This window comes from Copidosoma floridanum, unplaced genomic scaffold, assembly GCF_036245765.1.
Source record: "Copidosoma floridanum isolate Cflo_tuat_1 unplaced genomic scaffold, Cflo_Japanese_pri ptg000007l, whole genome shotgun sequence".
In the NCBI taxonomy this organism is placed as follows: Eukaryota; Metazoa; Arthropoda; class Insecta; order Hymenoptera; family Encyrtidae; genus Copidosoma; species Copidosoma floridanum.
In genome coordinates, this window is record NW_028321884.1 from 7,596,030 (window position 1) to 7,619,341 (window position 23,312).

Genomic DNA, 23,312 nt, shown 5'->3' on the forward strand with positions numbered 1-23,312 from the left:
TCTGTAACAAACAGTTTTTTAACGCTACATTAAATTCTTTTGCAAAAATTCTATATTTTAATAAATACAATCAAGTTAGATATAGAATTAAATAATATTTTACGGGCGAATTTATTTAATAAAATATTTTTATTATTACGAAACAGCATAAAGCACAAGTGCAATCTTTTCTGCAGGACTGTATTTAACCAATTCAATACTTTCACCCATATCATCGTACAAAAGCCATTCGTTATCATTGGTCAATGAATAACTATAATAATGGACTAAGCAATTTCTTCCTGATTTCTCAGACATACTATTACCTTTAAAGACTACAATGCCCTTTAAATAAAGTGTCTTAGATTTAAAATCCAATTTTCGTGGAATATCGTCAAAATTTGTGGTAAATTTTAGATTCGTGTCAGCAGGTATAAATAATTGAAAAACAGATTCATTTTTTTTCTCATGTAAATATTCTACATCAATAGCTAAATAATGGTTGATCTTATAATATACATTCATACTATTTTCAGAGCATTTTATACATCGAATATTTTTTTCTCTTAAATTTTTATCTAATATTGACTGTAAATTTTTAATACCCTCAATAAAGAACTGCTGCATAGATAAGGATACGATGAATTTGGGTTCAGTTTTAAAGTGGGAGCAATTTTTACATAGTACATTTTTTGACAAACAAGGTATACCTTTTGCAAGTTTTTCAAATAAGTTTGTAATATTATCGTGGCAATTGATATCAGTTTTGGATCCATCTAAATTATAAATATCATTCAGTATACGAGCTCTTTCTTCATAAAATAAAGTTGTTGAAAAATTATTTTTTGTATACTTAACTATTAAATTTAAAAAATTCAGTTGATCAAGGGCTTTGGATTGATTGACATAATACCGGAATAAATTACAGTTTGAGTACATTGATTGCAATGTTTCAAATAAACTGTCAAATGGACATGTGTTGCTAAAATGCAGCATTCGTTCGCATCCGTGAATGTTATATTGACTTTTAAGTATACGCAATCCGTTCTGTACTAACTGTCTTTCGGTCAACAAGGTATTTATTGATTGTGATAGGAAGTCATGATCATGTTCTTCTTCAGATTCTATTGAAGTACAGTTTTGCTTCAAGTCGACATCACGAATTTGATCTAATGAGTCCATTAAATTTTCTTCAAGTATATCCATCGGCTCAAAACTACTGTTACTCAATATTTCGTGTGTTGAAAACACTGGTGCGCAATTTCCATCAATAGAATTAATTTTAAGATTATTTCCATTTTTTTGTCCATGAACTATTTCTAAATCACCCTTTGAATCGATGGAATATGTCTCTGGATTTGGTTCAATAGTAGTATCATATTGAATAAAAATTACTAAAGCAACATTTACTGAAAGAGTAGATTTGACTTTAACAGCTTTTTGATGTTCATTCTGACTATTATCATACTTAAACCACTTCCCTTCAAAGTCTCGTGTATAAGAAATGTAATGTCTAGGTCCATTTGTAATTGCTTCTTCAAATTGCACTACTCCACTGAGAAGAAAATTTTGCTGTTTCACAGACAAAACGATTGGTACATCAGCCAGCTTCAGCAAACTACTCGTATTGCCAATCGACATCTCTTCCAAATCAAAGCAAAGAATATAATTTATTTGATATTCTGATAGAAGTACGTGTTTGCAAGACTCACATGATTGAAAAGTTTGAAAACTATTATCAATTGACTTAGATATATCTCGTGACAGTAATTCTTCTTTTGGAAGTTTTATGCGTGTTGAGTATTTATAAACTTGAATGGGACACAAGGTACAGTATAATTTGAGAAAAATACAAGGAAACATAATTGTGTCGTAAAATTCTCCCAACGAATTATTCCAAATAAATTTATTTTGATTATTTAAAGTAAAAACCTTACTTAATAATAATACACGCTTTGAGTAATACCCGAGGATATTCAAGTTTATCGAATAATCATGCAAAAGTGCAAAAAATTCTTGTTTGTACTCTTGTAAAGAATGTGGTTGTTCTTTTATAAAATTATGAAATTTATCAATTAAGTAGAAACCAGATGTGAATATCTCAACTATACTATCAATATGACTGGATGTTAAAACAAAGTGTTTAATTTTGTTAATTTTTTTCGGTTTGAATAAATTGATATTTCTCAAAACTTTTCGTTTTTGTGGTTTTTTTGATGGTTTTTGCACGATTAGATGGATTTCATTACACGGCTGGAGATACTTCCCCCTTTTTTTCATTTCGTGAGGGTTTTTTGATCTATCGATTTGATTATTTTTTTCTTCAGTGTCATCATCTCCGAGTTCTTCAATAACTGAAAAAGTAGGGTCATCCAAGTTTGTACATGGTAAAGATATTTCAGAACTTAAAAACTTGGAAATATCTGTGCTATCGTCTGACTCACTTGACGATGATTCAGATTGGGATGTTATTAAATCCCAAACATCATCAGAGTGATTTTGTCCCATCCAGTTTTCTTCGTGGTAAACGTATGAACTGTCTGCATTTGCAATTTTTTTTTTGGGAACCAACATGTTTTTAAATAAATTACGAGCTTTGGTCAGCTTTTCTTCGCAGTAATTGATATTATTGATTAAAAATTGATCGACCGATGTACTCACATTACAATCATCGTCAATTTCATTTTTGTAAGCTGACAATGACTGCGCAAGGGATATTTTAGTGTTAGCTGATTTATATTCTTGACTCATAATTTTGGTCCAAACTAAAAATTCCACACTTATGTCTAATATTTCTTGGCATACATGTAAGTTATAGTATGCATTACTGTCACAACTTTTTACAGGCTGTACTTCTAAGCTATCTTTTACATCTATCGCTATACTATTTATGTAATCAATTATTTTCGAACACGAAGCTTTACTAGTTGAGTAAGATTTCTCTTTGACGTTCAAGTTATCGTATAATATTTCAATAGAATCTATCTTCGTTTTACTATAATTGACATCGATTTCCAATTCTTGTATTTTACTTAATAGATACTTAAATGTATCAGTGCAGAGTTTATTTTTTGTTTTCGTTGTTAAAAGAATAATAATTTTTTTCAAAATAACTTCAAAATCACATATAGATTTTTGATAGCTTAATAAAATTATTATATAAATGTAAAAATATTTTATACTGTCAAGTATAATATTTTCAATGCAGCTAAATTTTTTGACTTTTACAACTAAAAATCTAATGTCAGTAACAATAATACAATGTGGTAAAGCCTTTCCTAATCCTTGAATATATAAGAAACATTCTAATAGATAGTTTTCATATGATAAATTGACATTAAATACAGAATTGGCGGAATGAAAATAAGATGGTATAAAATCCGTTTCCAAATAGTGTGGAAATGATAGTCCTTTTTTCATGCATTCAAAAAAAAATCGATGGAATAATATATTTGAATTTTCTTCACTAATAACCTGGCAAAGTGGAATGAACGTATTATTTAAAACTGAGCCTAAACAAAACAAAAATATTTGTTCAGTACAAGACCCATCAGATCCAATAAATTTTTCGCAACAATTTCCTATGCAACCAAAATAGAACGTGACATCTGTAGGAAGATCGTTACTAAAATCAATGGCTTCCAAAGACCAGTAAAATACAGTAAATGGAAACATGCATAATTCTGTGATGATTGGTTTGAAAAGGACATTGTTTTGTAACTTGAGTAAATTATCTTCAGTATCAAGGTTTCGAATATCTTCAGTTGCAGAGTTGATATGGACTTCTTGGGTGGTGTTTAGTTCTAATTTAATACTTTTAATATTTTTCTTTACATAAGAATACAGATTTCTTGTATTGATTATTTTTTGTGGTGGCTCACTTAAATTTTCACATATAGTACTCCATACTGGATCACTTTCTTGTAAAAGTTTGCCATCTTCACAAAAAATTTTATGTTTTTTCAATTCGAAAATGCGCTCTTCGTGCGTGATAGCTGGCTTAGCACCTCTTTTTCCCATTGTGCCTTGAAGAGCTTTGTTATATCTTATAAGTACGTTTATATATACATTGTGGTACAATAAGTCGATATGAGATTAACATTTGTTGAAGAAACACCAAAATATACCATTTGCATAAAAATATTCAGAAATAAAACCATTCAAGTGTGCAAATCTGAAAGTAAAAACATAAATCATGATTTATATGTACCCGTGCATAAAAATATTTTGAGATCAATTAAAAAACTTATTACCGATGTAATTAACAAGAAATCACTAAACAAATACAACCTTTTATATAAATATACGTCCAAACATTTTAAAATTTAACAAGTTTTCCTCTCAAGGGAAGTTATACTTTCTTGTTGGATTGTTAAATGCCAGTTTTCTATTTAAAAACTTAACTGCGCTGTGGTTAGCATGCCATGGTGTACTAGCAGATATTCCGTAACTTCTCCACGCCACGCCATACTATAACTTGACGTCACGTTACAATGCATTATAGAGATAGATAACGTAATGTGCACCAATTGAAAATGATTCTTTGGGTGCGTTCAGACGCAACGTCAATAGCAATCTGCTTCTTTCCCGGCATTTAGCCTAAAGGGCTAAAGGGCTAAATGGCAACGTCGCATAGTGTTTCTCGCTGGTCATCAAGAGATGGCGTTAGGGTCTGTAGGGTAACCAGCCTTTTGCCGTTTTGCCGCAAGAGATTCAGAGATTTCAGAGAGTGCAGTATGCAAGTATAGATGAGCTAGTATACTATATGTAGTGCATATATTTATAGCGCTATGTTCCGTCAGTTCCGTGTAGTCTGCTAGTGTTTTTGTTTTTAACAACCTTAACGTCCTCGAGTCAAGGCTCACAGCAATCGTCAACGTTGGTTACATTGATACAAGAGCTTACAGATTGAAAAGTGAACTTATACTAGGTTTGCTGCAAGAAGAACAAAACTTCAACTACTACCAAGTGCATATGCTATTCCATTAAAAGCTGAATTCTGTACAGATTATCAAGAATTGTTATTTTTAACAATCTTTTTTTATTGCTTTGAAGGTAATTAGCAAATACTATGCTGCTTGATGCCACCGAAGAACCTTTCGTCAGATAAGTAACAATATTTGTTTATTTTTTAAAACTGCACCCTGGCAACTTAATTGATACTTTGTGTGTTTTTTTCTATTTTTTTTCAGAATTAAAAATCTGTAAGATACAACTGCAGCTGTTTTGTATATATCAAGGCATGAGTTCTTAATCATCAACGAACTTTGAGGCATAAAATCAATTTCATTTATTCCATTGTGTTTGAAGTCATTTATTTATTTTATTTATTTATTTGTTAACGGGCCATAAACCCAATTACATATTATCGAAAATACGGTGAGCTAAATGCGCGTTATAAACGGGCTCAAAAATAACATAATTTATGTATTAGGTAATATGACGAAGTAATAAGTCAAAAAGTTCCTTCTCTCTTATTATCTTTTTTCTTACATACTAAACTTTTAAAAAATGTTTTTTTCATCCTAGAACTGGGAAGAATATAATATAATCAAAGAGAATCTGCCCAATAATTATAAGGACTCTAAAGTGCTTGTTAAACAATGCAATCTTCTGAAACATTTTTAAATTTGTTATCTTTTATTGAAATGCCAACCTCAAAGTTAGTAAGTAAAATATAATAAATGTTATTAAACTATGACTTCCACTTCTCTTAAGTCTACATTTAAGCTGCTTTAAAATTTTTTTTTTTTCTTTAAAGGTAGAGATAGTGAGAAAGAGGAAAGTCTGGTAGCTTACGCAAGCAATAACCTGATGTTCTTGTAAGCCATGCTCTTGTTCCTCTAAAGACAATCAATCCATTTAAAGTGTCAAGGCTTACACAGCATATACCTTCCAGCTGCCTGATCAAGAAATATAATGAGAATGACAATGTGAAGTAAGAGCAACAACGATAAGAGGTTTTTATCACATATTACACTAATTGAATTGGCAGTGGTGCTTTTATGTACGCTGTCCTAACTTTCCACTGATACGAATACACAGTGCCTTTTTTACTTACATGATTTGTCTCATCACTTTTTATCATTGAATGTTTGTGACATTTGTTGTTGTGTAATGCTAATGATAGCAAGAAATCATGCCAGCATTATCATTTGAGAAGAGCACCAATGATGTATCATGTATGACAACAACCAGTTTTCTGCATCCACCTCTATTCGAGCAATCTTTGTCACGCCAGTTGGTGTTTGTGGCTTCATCGATACTTAGAGAAGAAAGAAAGATTAATATGATTTGAATAAGCTTATAAGCAGGTAAATTATTGCTTTGTTTAGCTCGTTTAACAAAGCTTGCAAATTCTTAAACTTGAAATACTTACTGAATACCTAATAATTTACTTATAGATTAATGCAGGACTACTCAATGACTTGATATTTGAGAAACATTTACTTTAATACTTAAGAAACTTCTTGACATTGCAAAATTCATTTATTTCATGTTGTTGTTTATTCCCCGAGCTATGAATTTGTAAGTAAATGTTAGAGAATTTGTTATTTATGTTAAAATTAGCAGATCACAATTAACTTTTAACAACTAAAATATAAATAATTTTCAATTGTTAACTCACACTCACTTAATTTGTAAATCATTATGTAAATTTCTTGTTATTTAATAAAATAAAATAATTTATAAAACCGCTCTCAACTCTAATAAGTTTTCCAAATGTGTTGGCATAGAGTAAGCCACAGTTTCAAAACACTAAGGTTTTTCAGTAAGGTCCTCCCAAGCTGCTGCTACCATTGTATTGAATGTTTATATTTAATGTTTTTATGTTTTTATTGAATGTTGATATAACAGTTATAAAGTGGTATTCAAGCATATCATAAATAAAAATCACTGTAGCAATGCTTTTTACTACATTGCGGTGATGGTAAATAACTTTTTTTCTTATAGTTCAAAGGATTATTTAGAGATTTTACAATTCAATCCCAGTAAAAAATTCTCATAAAATCCATATGGATTTCTGTTTTGAATGACCACATCTGTGCTTATGTACAAACAGATTTATATATAAATTATTTTTACTGAAAAATATAAATTAAACTTTGCCGGGTTTTAAGACTTTTAAGTAAATAAAACGCATATAAGCGCGTACTGTAGAGTGCCTGTAAATGGCGTTGTGATATTTATCTAGTATGTCAGACTAAGCTTCGACGAGCAATTCAATTTAAACTGACGGAGATTAATATTGATGTTATTTTGTCTTATACAGTGAAATAAACACTTTATTGTTTCTAAAATAATGTTTCGAAATTACATTGTAACATTGGAAGTCGTTTGGACTGCAGTAAAAAAAAAAAAAAACAATTTCTAATTTATATTTTCCGATTACGTTCTTGTTAATGTAGCCTCCCTCTTTACCGACTTATCATAAACTCGAATTTTTTTTCATTTTTTTACAAACATCAGTTTCTCATGTCAAAATACGAGTGCGTAATTTAGTTTCATTGTATTTTTGTATTAATAAAATATTTATCTCACTGTATAAGACGAAATAACATCAATATGAATCTCCGTCAGTTTTAATTGAATCGCCCGCCGACGTTTCATGGATAATGTCAGAACGCCCATCATATATAACATACATAATATACACAGGCACGACTGCAAGTATAAGATAGCGCAGCGTGCATTTTTACATTTTAAATGTAAAAATGCCGCCTGAGCCGGAGATACCGTCGGAATATTTGACTGAAAAACTTAAAAAATATTTTATTTTTGAAAACAATAAGTTGAAAGGTGAAACAAATAAAGTGTGGAAAGAAATTCAACATGAATTAAATCTTAAAATGCTTCCAAAATCGCTTTTTTTACATGTGTACAACAATCGGCATGGTTGCAGAGAAACATTAGAAAAACATTTTAAAATAATAAAAAAAAAAGAAAAAATCAAGATAAAAGATGCAGACTTTAAAATATCTGGTGATAAAGATTTAAATCCAAATAATTGCGAACCATTAACATTTGAAATTGTTGTACCAACTAAAAATGTTATAAAAAATGCAAAAGACAATTTGAAAAGTGATGGTTGGAACACAGCTATTAGGACAGCTGTTATGAATAAAACAGACTTACCTTGTGCTTTCAATCTCAAGAGCGGTTATATAACAAAAAAAAACTTGATTTTTTTTGGATATTGCACGGACTGCAAAACTTCTATTAACGGACAAAGCCATGATTTGAACGAAAATATATTAACTATTAGTGTCAGTACTTATGCTACACACGATATTCATCATGCAAAAAAAATTAAATTATCTGGTACAAGAAGAGAAAAGGTCAAAAATATTTTAACGACGAAGACAGCATCAGATTTTAAGGAAGATGTGTTGGCTGGCATAAAAACAACGTATGAACCACCAGACTTAAATTCTTCTGCAGTCCTCCGAAAAGCCAGAGTTGAAGCAATTGATGATAATATTGGCTACAAAGAATTTAAAAAAGTATCTTTGAACAACAGGAAGTTTATAGAAAAATGTCAAATTAAAAAACTATCTTTCAATCCTCTGTACGTCTTTTATTGGTCAAATGATCAATTAAAATTGTGGAATGATTTGTGTGATGAATACTTACCTCTATCTATTGATGCTACAGGCGGTCTTATTAAGAAATTCATATTTTCTCCTGGAATTAAAAGTAAACTAATTAATTATTATGTGATGGTGATTGGTTTTGAAAATAAAATATTTCCATTATTTCAAGCTGCCCTTACTATTCACGGTGTGTCGATAATTAAAGATTTATTAGATCGGTGGGTAGAAGCAGGGGCCAAAGTTCCTAAGGAAATAGTAACTGATGGCTCACTGGCTCTTCAAAATGCCATATGCTTGTCTTTTAATCATAAGACATTCAAGGGCTACAATCTTCAATGTTTTCAGCTCTTAAATAAACAGACCACAGAAATCCCTCAGTGTTACTATCGACATGATGTTAATCATTTAATCCATGCTGTCTGCAAATGGAAATGCTGGAAGAGTGTAAATGTAGAAGTTATGCAATTTTACGTAAGATGTTTTGGTTATTTAACAACAATACACGATCTTCAAGATTTTCATAAAGTTATTACATCGATGTTTATAATTTCTAACAGTACAATTTGTACAATAGATTCAGAATGTTACTCAAGTAAAATTTTTTTAATGGAAGTTCTAAAAACATATGAGTGCAAATTTGATGATACCTTGAATGATATATCAAACCAGGATTTGTATGAAAAGTACAGAAATGAAGAAGAAAAACCAATTGATAAAACAGAAGATTTAATAATAAGTTATATAAATCAGTCGTACGAAGATAGCTTAAGCTTATGTGAAACAAGTGATGCACTGAGCGAAGACCCAAATATACATTACTGTCCAGAATTTTGCAAGAACTTCAAAAATATTTGCTACTCATTTCCAAGTTGGACTAATGTTATGAGAAATATATTCAAATCACCTAATAGGGAGGCAACAGCTTGCAGATCTGAAACATACTTCAAAAGAATGAAGGAAAAGATACCCAACCCAATTAATTTAAAGAAATTTCTGCTAAAGGATACTAAGTCCATTAAGGCGTCCACTAACTTGGGATTCATAAAAAAAGCCAATAACGCAAAATTATATTGTTAAATGTGGCACAGACAAATTAAATCTGTGTTCTTATATTTGAATCGAACTTTGTTTTAAAAAATAATTTTGTTACACTTAATTTCATAAGTCATGAATTAAAGTTTTGGATACAATATAGTGTGTGTATATATATATATATATATAAAACAATTTAAACATGTACTCAACAAATTTTTATTATCCTTATATTCATGCAGCGTACTTAAAAATTAAAAAAAATTTCTTCTCCGAGTCTTCCAGACAATCAAAGTTAAAAAAACCTATATATATATATAATTGACTCAGTGTTGTGTGACGTTTAGCATTTATGTATGCAGTTGATTGTTGTTGATATAGTAAATAATTATACGTTAATGTAGTACTCCATTAAATAAGGATTAAACGACGAGTTTGTTTCTAAATTTTTAATTAACAAATGTGCAAAGAACAAGAAAAGTAATATAATCTTCAAGCAACAAACTTCTGATTAAAGGTGTGTTAGTTTGTAATATCTATGTTGACTAATATGTAACCCATGAACAACTATTGACCAATTTTATTTTAGAACAACAATCATGGGCCACTATTATGTATGTAGCTAAGGAAGAGCTGTGCCGATCAGGATGATCACTATAAGTATTTGGCAAATCTCCTGTCTCTATATCAACGAGAATATTTGCATATACGGCAGTGGAAGTCATACCCTCATCGTTCGATGATATTGTACACCATCATTAACATTACAGAACCTTGGCATCTTTGAATGATAGTGACATATTGGTCGCTTCCTTTCACTATACACTGCCCCATTCGTACGTTGATCAGGATCTTATATTACCTGAAGAAAAAAAATTCCATGCGGTATCATGAACATCAAGGATCTAGAGCTCAGAGTGTTTACCATGAATTAGAAAAAGTTAAAGTTGAAAAAGAATTTAATGCCGGTAAATATGTAGAAAAATGTGGCAAATGCGTAGGCAATAATTGTTTAAATGGATATAAGCCACAGACAACCATAGCTCTAGTGATAACACAGAAAGATGGGACTAGTACGAGCTTCGATCTCGCACTCCTGGGTTTATAAGGATAACTTTTCGTTGGACGTCGAGCTGTGTTTGACAGTTAACTGTCAGTAATTACTACAAGAACAAGAACACTGGCATTTGCATATTTAATACCTGTGAAAATACAGCATGGTTAAATACCTTAGCACAAGCGTTAAAGAAAGTACAACTTGATGGAATTCAGTGATTTAATTAATGCTAGAGTGACTTCTATAGTTTAAAAATTATAATGAACAAACAAAACGTTTTTCATAAATGCTGAAATATATATTTGATTGTTGAGAAACTGAAATTAATAGACTATTGTAATTTATTTTCAAAAGTTTATGTAGTAATAAGTAAATACACAGTAAATAGAAATGCAAAGTCTTTTACGATGATATAATAAGTATGATATTTTATATTTATAATATATTTATATGATATACTTAATACCCTACTTGTTTTCGGTGTCGATCGGCATCTTTTACTCGGACATCAAACATTTCTTTCAATTTGTCCTCCGTCTGTTGCAATTAATTCTTGGAGATGATCGAGTCGATCATTTTATTTCACATGTTTGTTGTCACAGGCTTGTTGTCACTGTCGACATCAGTAAATCCTAAATGTTATAGTAATGCCAAAGTTCAGTAAAAAATAAATGTAATAAAAATACAATCTTACCCATATAAAAAGGAGTCTTACAATACCCTATTTGTTTTCGGTGTTGATCGGCATCTGTCATAAGGACACAAGCACATTGCATGGAAGTCGTCTGCTACTCAAGTAATATATATATATACGTGCGCGAATCATATCGAATTACTTTTACTTATCGAATCGAATTACCGAAGAGCAAAATTTAGGTTCGTTTGGGAGCGCTCGGAACGATCCGAGCGCTCCGACATGCGAACAAGCGGTCGCAAACGAACCTAATAAGGTATAAACAAACTGAGTAACTGACGTATTTCGAGTGTAGTGCGCATGCGCCCTGGCCTGGGGTGGGAGTAAGATGACTCGACTTACTCTCGTATATAAATATAATTATTTATTCAATGAATATAACTAATTCGACTATTTTGCGATCCTCACACGCACTGGAAATTAAATTGCAAACGACTGGTGATAATTTTAATAGTAGAAACTCTACCGTTGAGGCGAAATAATAGTTTTATTAGATTCTCGCAGGACGTACTACATTTTATTTTTTTTACAAAAAAATAATACTCTGACAATTTTTTGCATGGCAATTGCAAAACCTGCAAACGATTCCGCAATTTTTGGTATTTTTTTTTTTTTGCTGGATGCAAGTCGTTCGCACAGTTCACTGTGCTTAAAGTCATCGATAAGTATTGTGGCAAGTGAGGAAAGGGGAAAGGGGAGCTGAAGTTCAGCTGCTGAACTCACTGAAGATGTGTGTGTAAGTATATTTATCTAAGACGGTGATGCATATTATATGGCAGGAGAGGGGAAGTGGGGAACCGTCTAGGCTAGTTGGGTGACCCTTATAGTATAGGGTCATATAAAAGTGTTCGTAAATATTCGTACCTACTTATTACTTAAGTATAAGTAATTGGTAATTCGTTTAAATGAACTTCGTTTCATGACTTGAAGTCATTGAAGTCACTTCTTCGCAACGTTGCAAACTCACCTTATGTTATAGGGTGGGTGTACAATGCATACGCATGAAATGTGTACATACTAACTTCTTCCCTCCTATTTTCGTTGGACAACTAACTGGACAAAATAAAGTAGTGCAGATACTGCAGATGTGCAAATGTGGATAAACTAAACAGTATACTTAAACACAGAATCAAAAAGAAAGGAAAGGAGTGCAGTCCATCGCCCCTTTTTACACAAGCATTAGTTCAATTTACCTGCATTTTATCGTTACTGGTGTCATTTTTATGTTTTGATAAGGTAATTAAGCGTTTGTGGATTTATTCATGGGGTAAAAAGAGCAAAAGTTTATATGTGATGAAGCCAAGTGAAAAGAAGCGATATGGAGAGCAACAACGAGCCAAACGAGAGCGGTACTTGTGTGTTCTCACGTACCGCTGCCTACCGGGAGTCCAGGAAATGCTTTAGTTTAGTGTCCAGGACTCAGCTGGGCGCTGGCGATGGCGACGATTATAATTTTGACGAGGACGACAATCCTCTGCTCGATCTGGAAGGTAAGTTATTTATTTTTTTTTATTTCATGTGCAACACAGAGACAGTGTATCGTTAAGTGCATGCATATAATTATGATGTATACATTCATCACGTATTAATAATGGCTTTATAGTCTGCTCTCTCTTACTTACCAGGTATACTTTTCGAGTTTATTCAAACAATCTAGTTTAAAAAACTTTGATGAAATAGTGTATTTGTCATTGTAATTTTTTATAGACTATTGTTTCTTTGCTTCACTATTTTTCGAAATAAGAAAAATAAGTGTAAGAGTCGGTTAAATTATGTCGAGTTTTTAAATTTACGTGACGTCACTCGTCTGCTTGTCGTCTGCCACAAGCGCGCGAGAGAGACGTCAAACTAAGTTTTTTATATACCTAATATTATATATAGCTCACTAGTTGCGGTATATTGACAATCACTCGATTACCGTGAAATTTTTGTGATTAGAAACAACTAATTAAATATTGTACATTAAATTATTAAATAAAAATGAAGTTATGTAAACTTTTTTTTTTAATTTTCAATAAACAAATGGCAATTTTATTTGATTCTCTTAAGTGCAGTAATTTCTTTAGTAATTGATCTTTTCTATAATTATATAAAAAATACAAATGTTACACATTGTCAAGCGTATAACATAATATTATTATAACTATACTTTTTAAACAACTCATGACTTTAGAAAAAACACACTTAATTGTACTTCGACCAGAAATTCAAGGCAAAATAACGCTTCTGATAGTCTTGTTCAATGAGATGTATCATATAGAGTAAAAATTATTCTTATAATTAGGAAACACTTCACACAATTTTTTCATTTATTAGTTTATCCTTGTATTTGAAACAGAATTGCTGAAACAGACTTGGAACATACATGGGGTATCAATTTTATTCAATTTTCATTCTGACAACGAAGTTCTTTTGAAGCAGTACGCTAAAAAACTGAGAGAAGAAGTAGCCACGATTTTATCTCAGGAAAACGTTACTTACAATGCCAAAATCACGGTTTTGAACATAAGAAGACCAAAAGAAACCGATCATCCAGTCGTTAAGGTAAAACTTGTTGACTCTAAAAGCTAAAAAGTCAGGCCCACGGGACTAAAAGTATATTTTTATAGATCGAAGTATTTGCGACAGTATTCAAGCAGGGCAGCAAGGACCAGTCCGAGACAACTGTCTACAAAGGGTACTTAATATCTTGGCGAACTGAAACCTCAGAGGCACCAACTTGGGCAGGTTCTACTAGACTTCCTTTGTTGTTATGTCGTGGTACTCCAAATACCATGCGAGCGGTACATGCAACCCTCGGCCGTATGTTCGACTGTATGTTTGTTTTGCTATCTGCCAGTGCCGAAGATCTCAGGTGGTTATTGCCAATTTTAATAAGCCCCTGTGGTGGCCACGATAAACCTAAAAAGGGTGATGAGGCAAAACTTAAGTTCCTCGTACCCGGACTGCCCAAGTCTAATTCAATAACGATTAAATTTCTTGTCAAAGATCTTGCTAAAATGTGGAAATGGTAAGAAAGTTTTTTTCAATGTTTATTAGCATTTCCGATGTATCTGCTAATGCAGTAAGATTGTTATTTAGTTTTTTAGGTAAGGACACAATAGAAGCAGAGGAGGTTGACAAGTTTCACGAGGTTATACATAGTCAAATATTGGAAATCAGCAGTTTACAATTAGGGCTGTGCATACTAAATAGGCTCGACTTGCCTTTGGTTACCATAACCGAGAACAAAGTAATTATTTTTGATTATATTTTGTCTACTGTTCATTTTCATGTTTACTATATTAAAGTTTGTTTTTGTTTTTGTTTTTCCAGATGAAAGCGATGGATGTGGAAACCATGAATACAGTTCTGGCATATTTTAATGAGAAGGCTCTTGACACCCTACATATAAATATAATTCAACTCGATATGTCAAATGAAACGACATCGTCGTAGCTAAAAAACAAGACAGTATTCATTTCGAGATTATTTATTTAGCATTTCATTTTTAAGCAAATCAATAAAAAAGTACTCTTTAGCCTAACGCTTAAGCGTAAATCACATTTTCATTTTCATTAGTAGTCAATGAAACAGTAAAAACTCTTGTGCTATTTACAAATCATTCTTGGTCAGGCAATACAAAAGTTAATTATTCCATCTCCTCCACGTCTACTTGACTTTGTCTATAAAAAATTGTACATATAGAATATTATTTTACTATAAAATAGATTAATTTAATTTAATAAATGTTTTTGTACATCAAACATACCGTGTATTTTTTTGTCTGTGCTCCAATTTTCTTTTTTCGTTTTGAATTATACTTAACACGTGATGCTCGAAATTAATATAGCTAGGTGGCTTTTCAATGTACTCTTCAGGGACACTTATACCAAGTACTTCAGGCAGCATGTACGGTTTCAGCCACGTTACAAGTGGTGTTCGTCCACTTGTATAGTGTGCTTCTTTATGATAAAATAGCAAACCATCGATTGTTAATGTCTCAGCAACATCTTGTAAACATTCAGTAAAGTCTTGATTGCAGTTGACAGTAGGCAAAGCTACAATAGAAAAATCATTTGTATCTTCTTTTTGATCTTTTATGCTATTTATATCATTCAACTGAGTCCTCAACCAGTAAAATCTGAATTCAGTCTAAAATATTTTAAAAGTATTGGTATGAAAGATGTTTATCCATTATTATTAAAAAAAAAATAATAATAAATAAATAAAAAAAAAAATACATCGCAATTGAGCATTTCCTGATTTGACCATACAATTACGTCTAGAACATAAACGGTTTCCTTATCCTTTGTCCAAATGCAATCTAATATCGTGCAATGATTCCTAAAAGTTGCTGAACTTCCACCTGGAAGCAAAGACTTGAATGATGTAAGCTGTATACCCCTTCTGCTGTACATTTTAGTCAAACCCTAAGAGTACCAAAAAATAAATAAAAACATTATGTATCAAGTTAATTAATTCACGCAGTTACTTATAAGGATTCAATTTACCTTGCATGCTACCACGAGCACTCTTTTTCCTACAGGACAAGGAACCATTACCCAGTTGTCAGCAAAATCTTGAGGAACTTCTAACATCCATTCCGAAAACATCAGCATGCGTGCATACTCCTTTCTAGGCTTGAATTTCCTTTTTATTGGACAAACTTCCATTTCCTCTTGTTCTTCATCATCTGCCACCTCTTCCATTTCCTCTTCATTTTCCGAATCGAAGGCATTCTCCAAGAGTCCTCTCTTGGCATTGAGCAATGCCTCTCTGTTTCTGTTATGAATCGTATTTTTTAATTATATATTATTTAATGACATTAGATTCTTGTGTATTGAATATAAAAACAAAATGATGATGGTTACTACTACTAAGAAGATACATAAAAATTAACACGTATAATCATCATAAAGATAAAATGATCTTACTGCTTTTGATAGTGCAATATCCTTTGTCTGCGTATTTCTTGCGGAGTCTCGTTAAATTCAATTTCAAGCTTATTATTTTCTTTTTTTATTCGCTTCTTATAGAAAACGGAGCGCTCATTCTGCCAATTGCTCTTGTTCAAATTATTATCGCATAATTCACCATTTTCAGTCTCAACGGAGTTGTTTTCCAAAGAATTTTTTTGGTGACTCTCGTCAGTTGGACTTGCAGATGTAGCCATGTCTATAAACATGAATGTGCATTGATTAAATACACTGATAAATTGAGCGCTTTAATAAAAAATTTAATGTATTTACCTAGTAATGAAAAAGAGCATGTCGTTTGTTGCCACAACTGACTAATAACAAGTGTTGGTGATTAGTTACACTATGCAACGACAAAATATTAACTATCCTCTTTACTTATGCAAAATTAAAGAGAAAAATGCACGTGCAGGCTTTTGTGTTGCAAGTAAACAAAAATTCTAAGTATTACTTAGATTTGATTCTAATCTGAAGCTGAACGTGGATGTAGTACAACGTGTTGACGTGTTAACGTCGTCCTATCAGAGATTAGTCTCTGGTCCTATTAAGCGGCGACCACATAGCCGCGTCTACACGCGTTTGACGTCCGTCTGAAAATCCGTATATGTATATTTCATCAATGTTTTGTCGTTTTGTGGGCTTAGCGTTGGCTTGGGCTAAGAAAAAAATGTAAGATATGAGGATTAGCGCCATCTAGTGATATTTTTCTTCTCAATTTCTCAAATTCTCAACAATCTCAACTTTTTTTCAAAAAGTCGCCGCCCCCCCCCCCCCCCTAAATATTTCTATTCGGGTTCGGGTGTGCAAATGTGTGCCAACTGTGTCGGTAACACAGGTACTGTCGTATCGACAACCGCCCGTACCCGAAACCTGTATTGCTGACGTTCTACGATAAGTAAGTGCGATCCCAACTATGTCGACTGTAATACACGAGCGCTCTACAAAGCACCCTCATCGACTTGTATGCATGGGATGATAATGATAGGCAAAAAAATTTGGTTTGGGGCCGACCGGCCAACTTTTTGAAAAAAGTTTAGTCTCAATCTTAGTCTCAACTGTTGAGAAGAAAAATATCATTATACGACGCTGATCCTCTTATAAATATACTTATAGGATGGAATTTTGAATAAAAGATAGATTGTAAATTTGCTGCAAGTAGCAGAAACAACGTCAATTTTTTATTGTCTAGTTATAAGATTATTTGCGGCTGGTTTATAATTAATAAAGTGACTTTACTGTAAATAGCAATAATTATTTGGATCAGCGCCATCTAGCGGTCTTTGTTTTTTGGCCAAAAGTGGCTCCCAAAATTCTGAATCAGAGCAATCAGGATTGGAGCCATTTAGTCAGTTATAAACCAGCCGCAACTTACGATGAAACTATAAAATAAAAAAATAACGATACATGTGTTTTTGGCGGCAAGTTAACAATTTATCTTATGCTCCAAAATGTATCTTCAAAAGTATAAATACATAGGAGGTCGATTTTTTGGTAGAAATTAAATTGTTAACTTGCCGCCAAAAACACACGTATCGCTATTTTTTTATTTTATAGCTTCGTCATGAGTTGCGGCTGGTTTATAATTGACTAAATGGCTCTAATCCTGATTGCTCTGATTCAGAATTTTAGAGGCCACTTTTCGCTAAAAAATGAAGACCGCTAGATGGCGCTGATCCAAATAATTATTGCTACAAACAGTAGAGCCTTTTAATTAATAATAAACCAGCCGCAACTAAATTAATAGATAGACGATAAAAAGTTTACATTGTTGAAGCTATTTGCGGCAAGTTTACAATTCACCTTTTATCCGAAAAACAACCTCCAAAACCATAAATATTTTACTTATCTTATATGGCTTAGAAAACTGACAATATATACAAAATTACAATACTCTAGACCCTTTATCATTAACTCATGGAAGCATAGCCCTTTAACTTTACTGTTCCAATAAACAGTTAACTTGTATAATATGTGTATAGCAAAATTTGTGTTACAGAAATCTTGAATCACATTCAAATATATGCGTGAATTTATTAGTTTATAAGAGAAAACTGAAAAAAGGCTTAAAAACATCAGCACAGATACAAAGAGTATCTTTAGAATGGAGCATTAAATCTCACTTAATCAGAGAAGGTTGCGTTTTTTTTTTTTTTTTATAACACTTAAAATTTACTTCTCTGTAAGAAATGTATTTTTTATTTCGTGAGATCCGATGCTCCATTTTTAGGAGACTCTTCGTGTGACTGTGCTTCTTTTTCAGGCTTTTTTTCTTCAGTTGTCTCTTTTAGACTGATTAATTTGTGCTTCCATGAGTTAATGGTAAAAGGTCTAGAGTATTGTAATTTTGTAAATATTGTCGATTTTATGAGCCATATAAGATAAGTAGAATATCTATGGTTTTGGAGGTCGATTTTCGGATAAAAGATAAATTGTAAACTTGCCGCAAATATAACAAAAAATGTTAACTTTGTATTGTTTATCTATAAAATTAGTTGCGGCTGGTTTATAATTGATTAAATAGCTCTACGGTAAGTAGTAATAATAACTATTTGGATCAGCGCCATCTAGCGGTCTTAATTTTTTGGCCAAAAGTGGCTCCTAAAATTCTGAATCAGAGCAATCAGGATTAGAGCCATTTAGTCAATTATAAACCAGCCGCAACTCATGACGAAGCTATAGAATAAAAAAATAACGATACATGTGTTTTTGGCGGCAAGTTAACAATTTATCTTATGCTCGAAAATTCATCTTCAAAAGTATAAATACATAGTAGGTCAATTTTTTGGTAGAAAATAGATTATTAACTTGCCGCCAAAAAACACACGTATCGTTATTTTTTCATTTTATAGCTACAATATGAGTTGCGGCTGGTTTATAATTGACTAAATGGCTCTCATCCTGATTGCTCTGATTGAGAATTTTAGGAGCCACTTTTGGCCAAAAAATAAAGACCGCTAGATGGCGCTGATCCAAATGATGATTGCTACTTACAGTAAAGTCACTTTGTTAGTTATAAACCAGCCGCAACTAATTTTACAGATAAACAATAAAAAGAGGACGTTGTCTTTTTTATTTGCGGCAAGTTTACAATTTACTGTTTATTCGAAAATTGACCTCCTATTAGTATATATTTATACTTCTGGACTCTGGAGGTCGATTTTACGTAACTTGACTGCTGGTAGCTTTTGCGGAATACAGCCTTCAAAGTAAATATATGTATAAAGTTTATATATATTAACAAATCTTTTTCCCTTGTAACGATACTAACGATCAAACGATGTATGTAACAATATTATAAGCTATACTGCAGTATATAGGTATAGGTAAATGAAATAGAAACCGTCTGCTTTGAAAACTTATTAGATTTGTTCGGGATTAATCCGATTAAGCTCGGAGCGCTCCTTTTTTCTATAGTCAATGTATTGAATCCATAACATTGACTATAGAAAAAAGGAGCGCTCCGAGCTACTCCAAGCTTAATCCCGAACAAATCTGTTGTGTGCGCGCTTTCGTGCACTCGTATATGTGTTTTTGTGCAGTCGTATTTTCAGACAAGTCATAGACAGGGCTCTTAATCAGAGATTGAAATTAGTTTACTGAATCAAACTATTTAATTACAGTGTACTTAACTTAATCAGTGAATAGTGTTGTTATAGCATATCGACAATAAATATAATTATTTGTTTAAATTAGTTTAGTAAATAAACACGTTTGATAAAAATGTACGGTATATGTAGGTACACCCCAACAGTTATATGATTACTCTCACCCAAATCATGGTGTCTTGGACAATAACACCACGAGGATAGTGTTCTTTTACAGCTCATTTTATTGTCCAAGAATATACGAAAGTGGACAGGAAGTTCTTGCATTTCCGTATATTTACAGTTAACAAAAATTCGTGAACAGCACATAGAAAAGAGTAAGTAAAAAATGAGCGACCAGCAGTTAAACAGCCTTATTAAGTGGCTGCATACTTTTGAGCTCCGAGCTCCTCATTCCTCGGCTGAAGACATAAGCAACGGAGTCGCCTTAGCCGAGGCACTCTCTCAAATAGCTCCGGAATGGTTTCATCCTGCTTGGAATGCTAAGATCAAGTCCGACGTGGGCTCCAACTGGAGACTCAAAGTTAGTAATCTTAAAAAGATCGTCGAAGCCGTGACCGAGTACTACGTGGAGTGTCTGAATCAGCAGTTGGCTGGATATGTGAAGCCTGATGCACAGAAGATCGGGGAGCACTGCGATAGTCACGAATTAAAGAGGCTTTTGCAACTTGTTTTGGGTTGTGCTGTCAACTGTAACGAAAAACAGTATTATATTACTCGCATCATGGGTTTAGAGGAAGCTGTGCAACAGGTAAGTCATTTATTGTTTCTTATACTGCTTGTACATGTATGTAAATTACTTTTGTCATTAAATTTATTTTGTTTATTCGACACAGGTTATCATGCAAAGTATCCAAGAGTTAGAAAACAGCGTACATGCGCCTAGACTGAGTTTAGGAGCAAGTTTGAATTTTGAGTCGTTCGACGTGGCAGATGGAAATCAGCAAAGATTACTGACGGAGCTTCAGGCAGCCATCGATGCCAGAGACCAAATGGCTCAGAGATGTCACGAACTTGATCAACAGCTTTGTCTCATAATGGAGGAAAAAAAAACCCTTCAAGTTGAAAATAAGAAGCTTGAGGGTAGGCTAGACGAGTTTGAGAGTCCAGAGGATATTGGTGCTCCTACCAGCCTCAAGTACTCTGGACTTAGAAAGCAAGTTGAAGCAATGAAGGATGAAATGTTTAAACTTGAAACATCGCGTGACGATTACAGATTAAAAGTAGAATTACTAGAAAAAGAAATATCGGAACTACAAATGAAACAGATGGACTTGCAAAAAGCAGCGGATGCAGCAAACCATTTAAAAGACGAAGTGGATGCCTTACGCGAAACCGCTGACAAGGTTGCAAAGTACGAGCTGACAATAGAATCGTATAAAAAGAAAATGGAAGACTTCAGTGACCTTAGGCGTCAATTAAAAATCCTTGAGGACAAAAATACTGAATTACTTCAGCATAAGATTGATTACGAAGAGGAAGTCAAACGCGCTAATTTATTGAAAAACCACTTTGAACTCTGTAAAAAGCAACTTGCGGAGGTACATCACAAACTCGACGAGCAGACCAATAAATCTGAAAAACTTGAGTTTGACGCTAAAAAGTTGGAGGCGCAGTTGGGTGCAGTCATACGAGAGAGAGATCGTTTGATCATTGAACGCGACACGCTCAAAGAAACGAACGAGGAACTCAAGTGTACCCAGCTAAACGTTGTTGAAAACGTGACGAATTTGAGTACAGACGAAGCGGTGATCAATACAGAGATCATTCCTCCAGCTATCAAAGAGAAACTCATATTCCTACAACACGAGAACAAGATGCTCAAGTTAAATCAGCAGAAGGAAAGCGAAGACAAATTGCCCTTGAAGGCTTTGCTGGAAGAGTCAGAAGAGAAGTTGGCGTATCTGAAGAGACAGAACAGCAGAGATTCGAGGATACTGGAGTTGGGTAAGACATTGACTCGGAGCATAGTTTTTATTTACCAACGATCGAGTTGATGTAATTTTCATTTTTTGTCTTATAAAATCCACAGAAAATAAGCTGGAAGAGCTGCAGGGAAGCCAATCTGCTGATTCAAAGAGCGAGCAGCAGAAACTTTCACAACTGGAAGACGAGTTGCGTCGTGTACAACTCGAATGCGAGCGTCTGAGCATAACGAGCGAAGAACGCGAGAGCAGTTTGCAACTTCAGAAACAAAAAGTTATCAATCTCCAAGAGAGCCTTTCCCGAAAAGAGTGCGAGCTCGCGGCTCTCGAGGAACGCTACAAAAAGTACGTCGAGAAGGCCAAGAGCGTCATTCGGATTCTAGATCCCAAGCAGCAACACCAACAACAGCAGCTACAGGGTAGTAGTGCCCAGTCACCTTCTGAGCTAGCAATGCCTGGACGATCGCAATTAGATAAATTACGAAAAAGCTCGTCGGATGATATGGAACGTTCGAACAAGGAGCAGAAGCTCATTCACGAGATGGAGGAGAAACTCATGATCTCCGCTTTTTATCATTATGGATTAACCAGGCATCGCGAAGCTGTTGATCAGAGATTAGCGGCATTGAGTTCTGGACAGGGACAGTCATTTCTAGCGAGACAGAGACAACCCACGCCTAGGAAACTGTACACGGGCTACAACTCCAAGTGATACGAGTCGGAGAAACGATTGTTGGACGACGGTTGCGACTCCGACGGCGAAGTCGGTGTGTCAAGATGATCGTCAAAATTACGAAAAAGGTTTGTTTTTTATTCTAAGAAGATGACCGTGAGTTGCAATCTCACCATGGATGAATGCAAAGCAATAATTGTTCTTGCTCACCTGCATTTTTGTTGCCGATTTTTATGAGCTACTCTTCATTTGAAAGAATTGAGAGTTGTAGATGGTAAAAACACATGATTTATGTAACTTTTCTAAAAGTTTTATGTTCGATTAGGTTTGTATAAGCCTACTATTTTATTAAGATAACTGTTAACACATGGATTAACTGAATACCTTTTATCTTCAACAACTACATGATTGAAATACATCCCTATGACGATTGAACTTACAAAAAAAGTCGGAGATACTTTGAATATGATGTTTCGACAAAAGAAATAACAGTAAGATCTAATATAATACATTGCTGAAATACACACAATTCAGAGAAAAAAGTGCAGTAAACAGACAATAGACGTTAATTCAAGTGAAAGTGCCTATAACATCCAATCATATACAAATAAATCCATGGCCAGTTGTAAAATTTAAGCTTCTAATTTGATAATCTTGGTCATTTTAATATTACGTCCTAAGTCATTAATGGATAATTTTTTTTTTAATAATAAGTTTAAAATATTTCATATATATATATATATTATCTGTTGCTCAGTACTTTTAAATATTTTAGAAAAGTTTTTTTTATTACGA

General features: G+C 33.1%; 3 protein-coding genes across 4 annotated transcripts; 2 read left to right on the forward strand and 1 right to left on the reverse strand.

Moving 5' to 3' along the window:
- The first annotated feature begins 12,021 nt into the window (after window positions 1-12,021).
- Window positions 12,022-15,464, forward strand: LOC106647536 (uncharacterized). 2 transcript variants are annotated; one of them, XM_089588793.1, is made up of 6 exons: window positions 12,022-12,092; window positions 12,593-12,846; window positions 13,695-13,900; window positions 13,966-14,366; window positions 14,438-14,588; window positions 14,672-15,464. In XM_089588793.1, the coding sequence occupies exons 2-6, from the start codon at window positions 12,675-12,677 to the stop codon at window positions 14,792-14,794; spliced, it is 1,053 nt and encodes a 350-aa protein (XP_089444919.1). In that variant the 5' UTR covers window positions 12,022-12,092; window positions 12,593-12,674; the 3' UTR covers window positions 14,795-15,464. The 2 variants fall into 2 exon arrangements, with proteins under 2 accessions (XP_089444919.1, XP_014219468.2); XM_014363982.2 differs by lacking the exon at window positions 12,022-12,092 and having other exon boundaries at window positions 12,127-12,846.
- Window positions 14,825-16,876, reverse strand: Snup (snurportin-1). The gene is made up of 6 exons (XM_014363981.2): window positions 16,588-16,876; window positions 16,273-16,513; window positions 15,850-16,120; window positions 15,580-15,768; window positions 15,108-15,490; window positions 14,825-15,021 (listed from the first exon to the last, which is right to left on the reverse strand). The coding sequence occupies exons 2-6, from the start codon at window positions 16,509-16,511 to the stop codon at window positions 14,988-14,990; spliced, it is 1,116 nt and encodes a 371-aa protein (XP_014219467.2). The 5' UTR covers window positions 16,512-16,513; window positions 16,588-16,876; the 3' UTR covers window positions 14,825-14,987.
- Window positions 16,877-19,860: 2,984 nt separating this feature from the next.
- On the forward strand, window positions 19,861-23,254 carry hook (hook microtubule tethering protein). The gene is made up of 3 exons (XM_014364004.2): window positions 19,861-20,670; window positions 20,756-21,866; window positions 21,952-23,254. The coding sequence occupies exons 1-3, from the start codon at window positions 20,248-20,250 to the stop codon at window positions 22,554-22,556; spliced, it is 2,139 nt and encodes a 712-aa protein (XP_014219490.1). The 5' UTR covers window positions 19,861-20,247; the 3' UTR covers window positions 22,557-23,254.
- Window positions 23,255-23,312: the final 58 nt, after the last annotated feature.

Excerpts from the sequence above, each read along its gene's own strand:
- LOC106647536 (XM_089588793.1), top strand. The coding sequence starts at position 12,675 with ATGGAGAGCAACAACGAGCCAAACGAGAGCGGTACTTGTGTGTTCTCA. Across the intron at positions 14,367-14,437 it reads CTTGCTAAAATGTGGAAATG|TTTTTTAGGTAAGGACACAA; the intron begins GTAAGAAAGTTT and ends ATTGTTATTTAG. Across the intron at positions 14,589-14,671 it reads TTACCATAACCGAGAACAAA|ATGAAAGCGATGGATGTGGA; the intron begins GTAATTATTTTT and ends TTGTTTTTCCAG.
- Snup (XM_014363981.2), bottom strand. The coding sequence starts at position 16,511 with ATGGCTACATCTGCAAGTCCAACTGACGAGAGTCACCAAAAAAATTCT. Across the intron at positions 16,121-16,272 it reads ATATTGCACTATCAAAAGCA|AAACAGAGAGGCATTGCTCA; the intron begins GTAAGATCATTT and ends GATTCATAACAG. Across the intron at positions 15,769-15,849 it reads TGCTCGTGGTAGCATGCAAG|GGTTTGACTAAAATGTACAG; the intron begins GTAAATTGAATC and ends TGGTACTCTTAG.
- hook (XM_014364004.2), top strand. The coding sequence starts at position 20,248 with ATGAGCGACCAGCAGTTAAACAGCCTTATTAAGTGGCTGCATACTTTT. Across the intron at positions 20,671-20,755 it reads TAGAGGAAGCTGTGCAACAG|GTTATCATGCAAAGTATCCA; the intron begins GTAAGTCATTTA and ends TATTCGACACAG. Across the intron at positions 21,867-21,951 it reads TTCGAGGATACTGGAGTTGG|AAAATAAGCTGGAAGAGCTG; the intron begins GTAAGACATTGA and ends TAAAATCCACAG.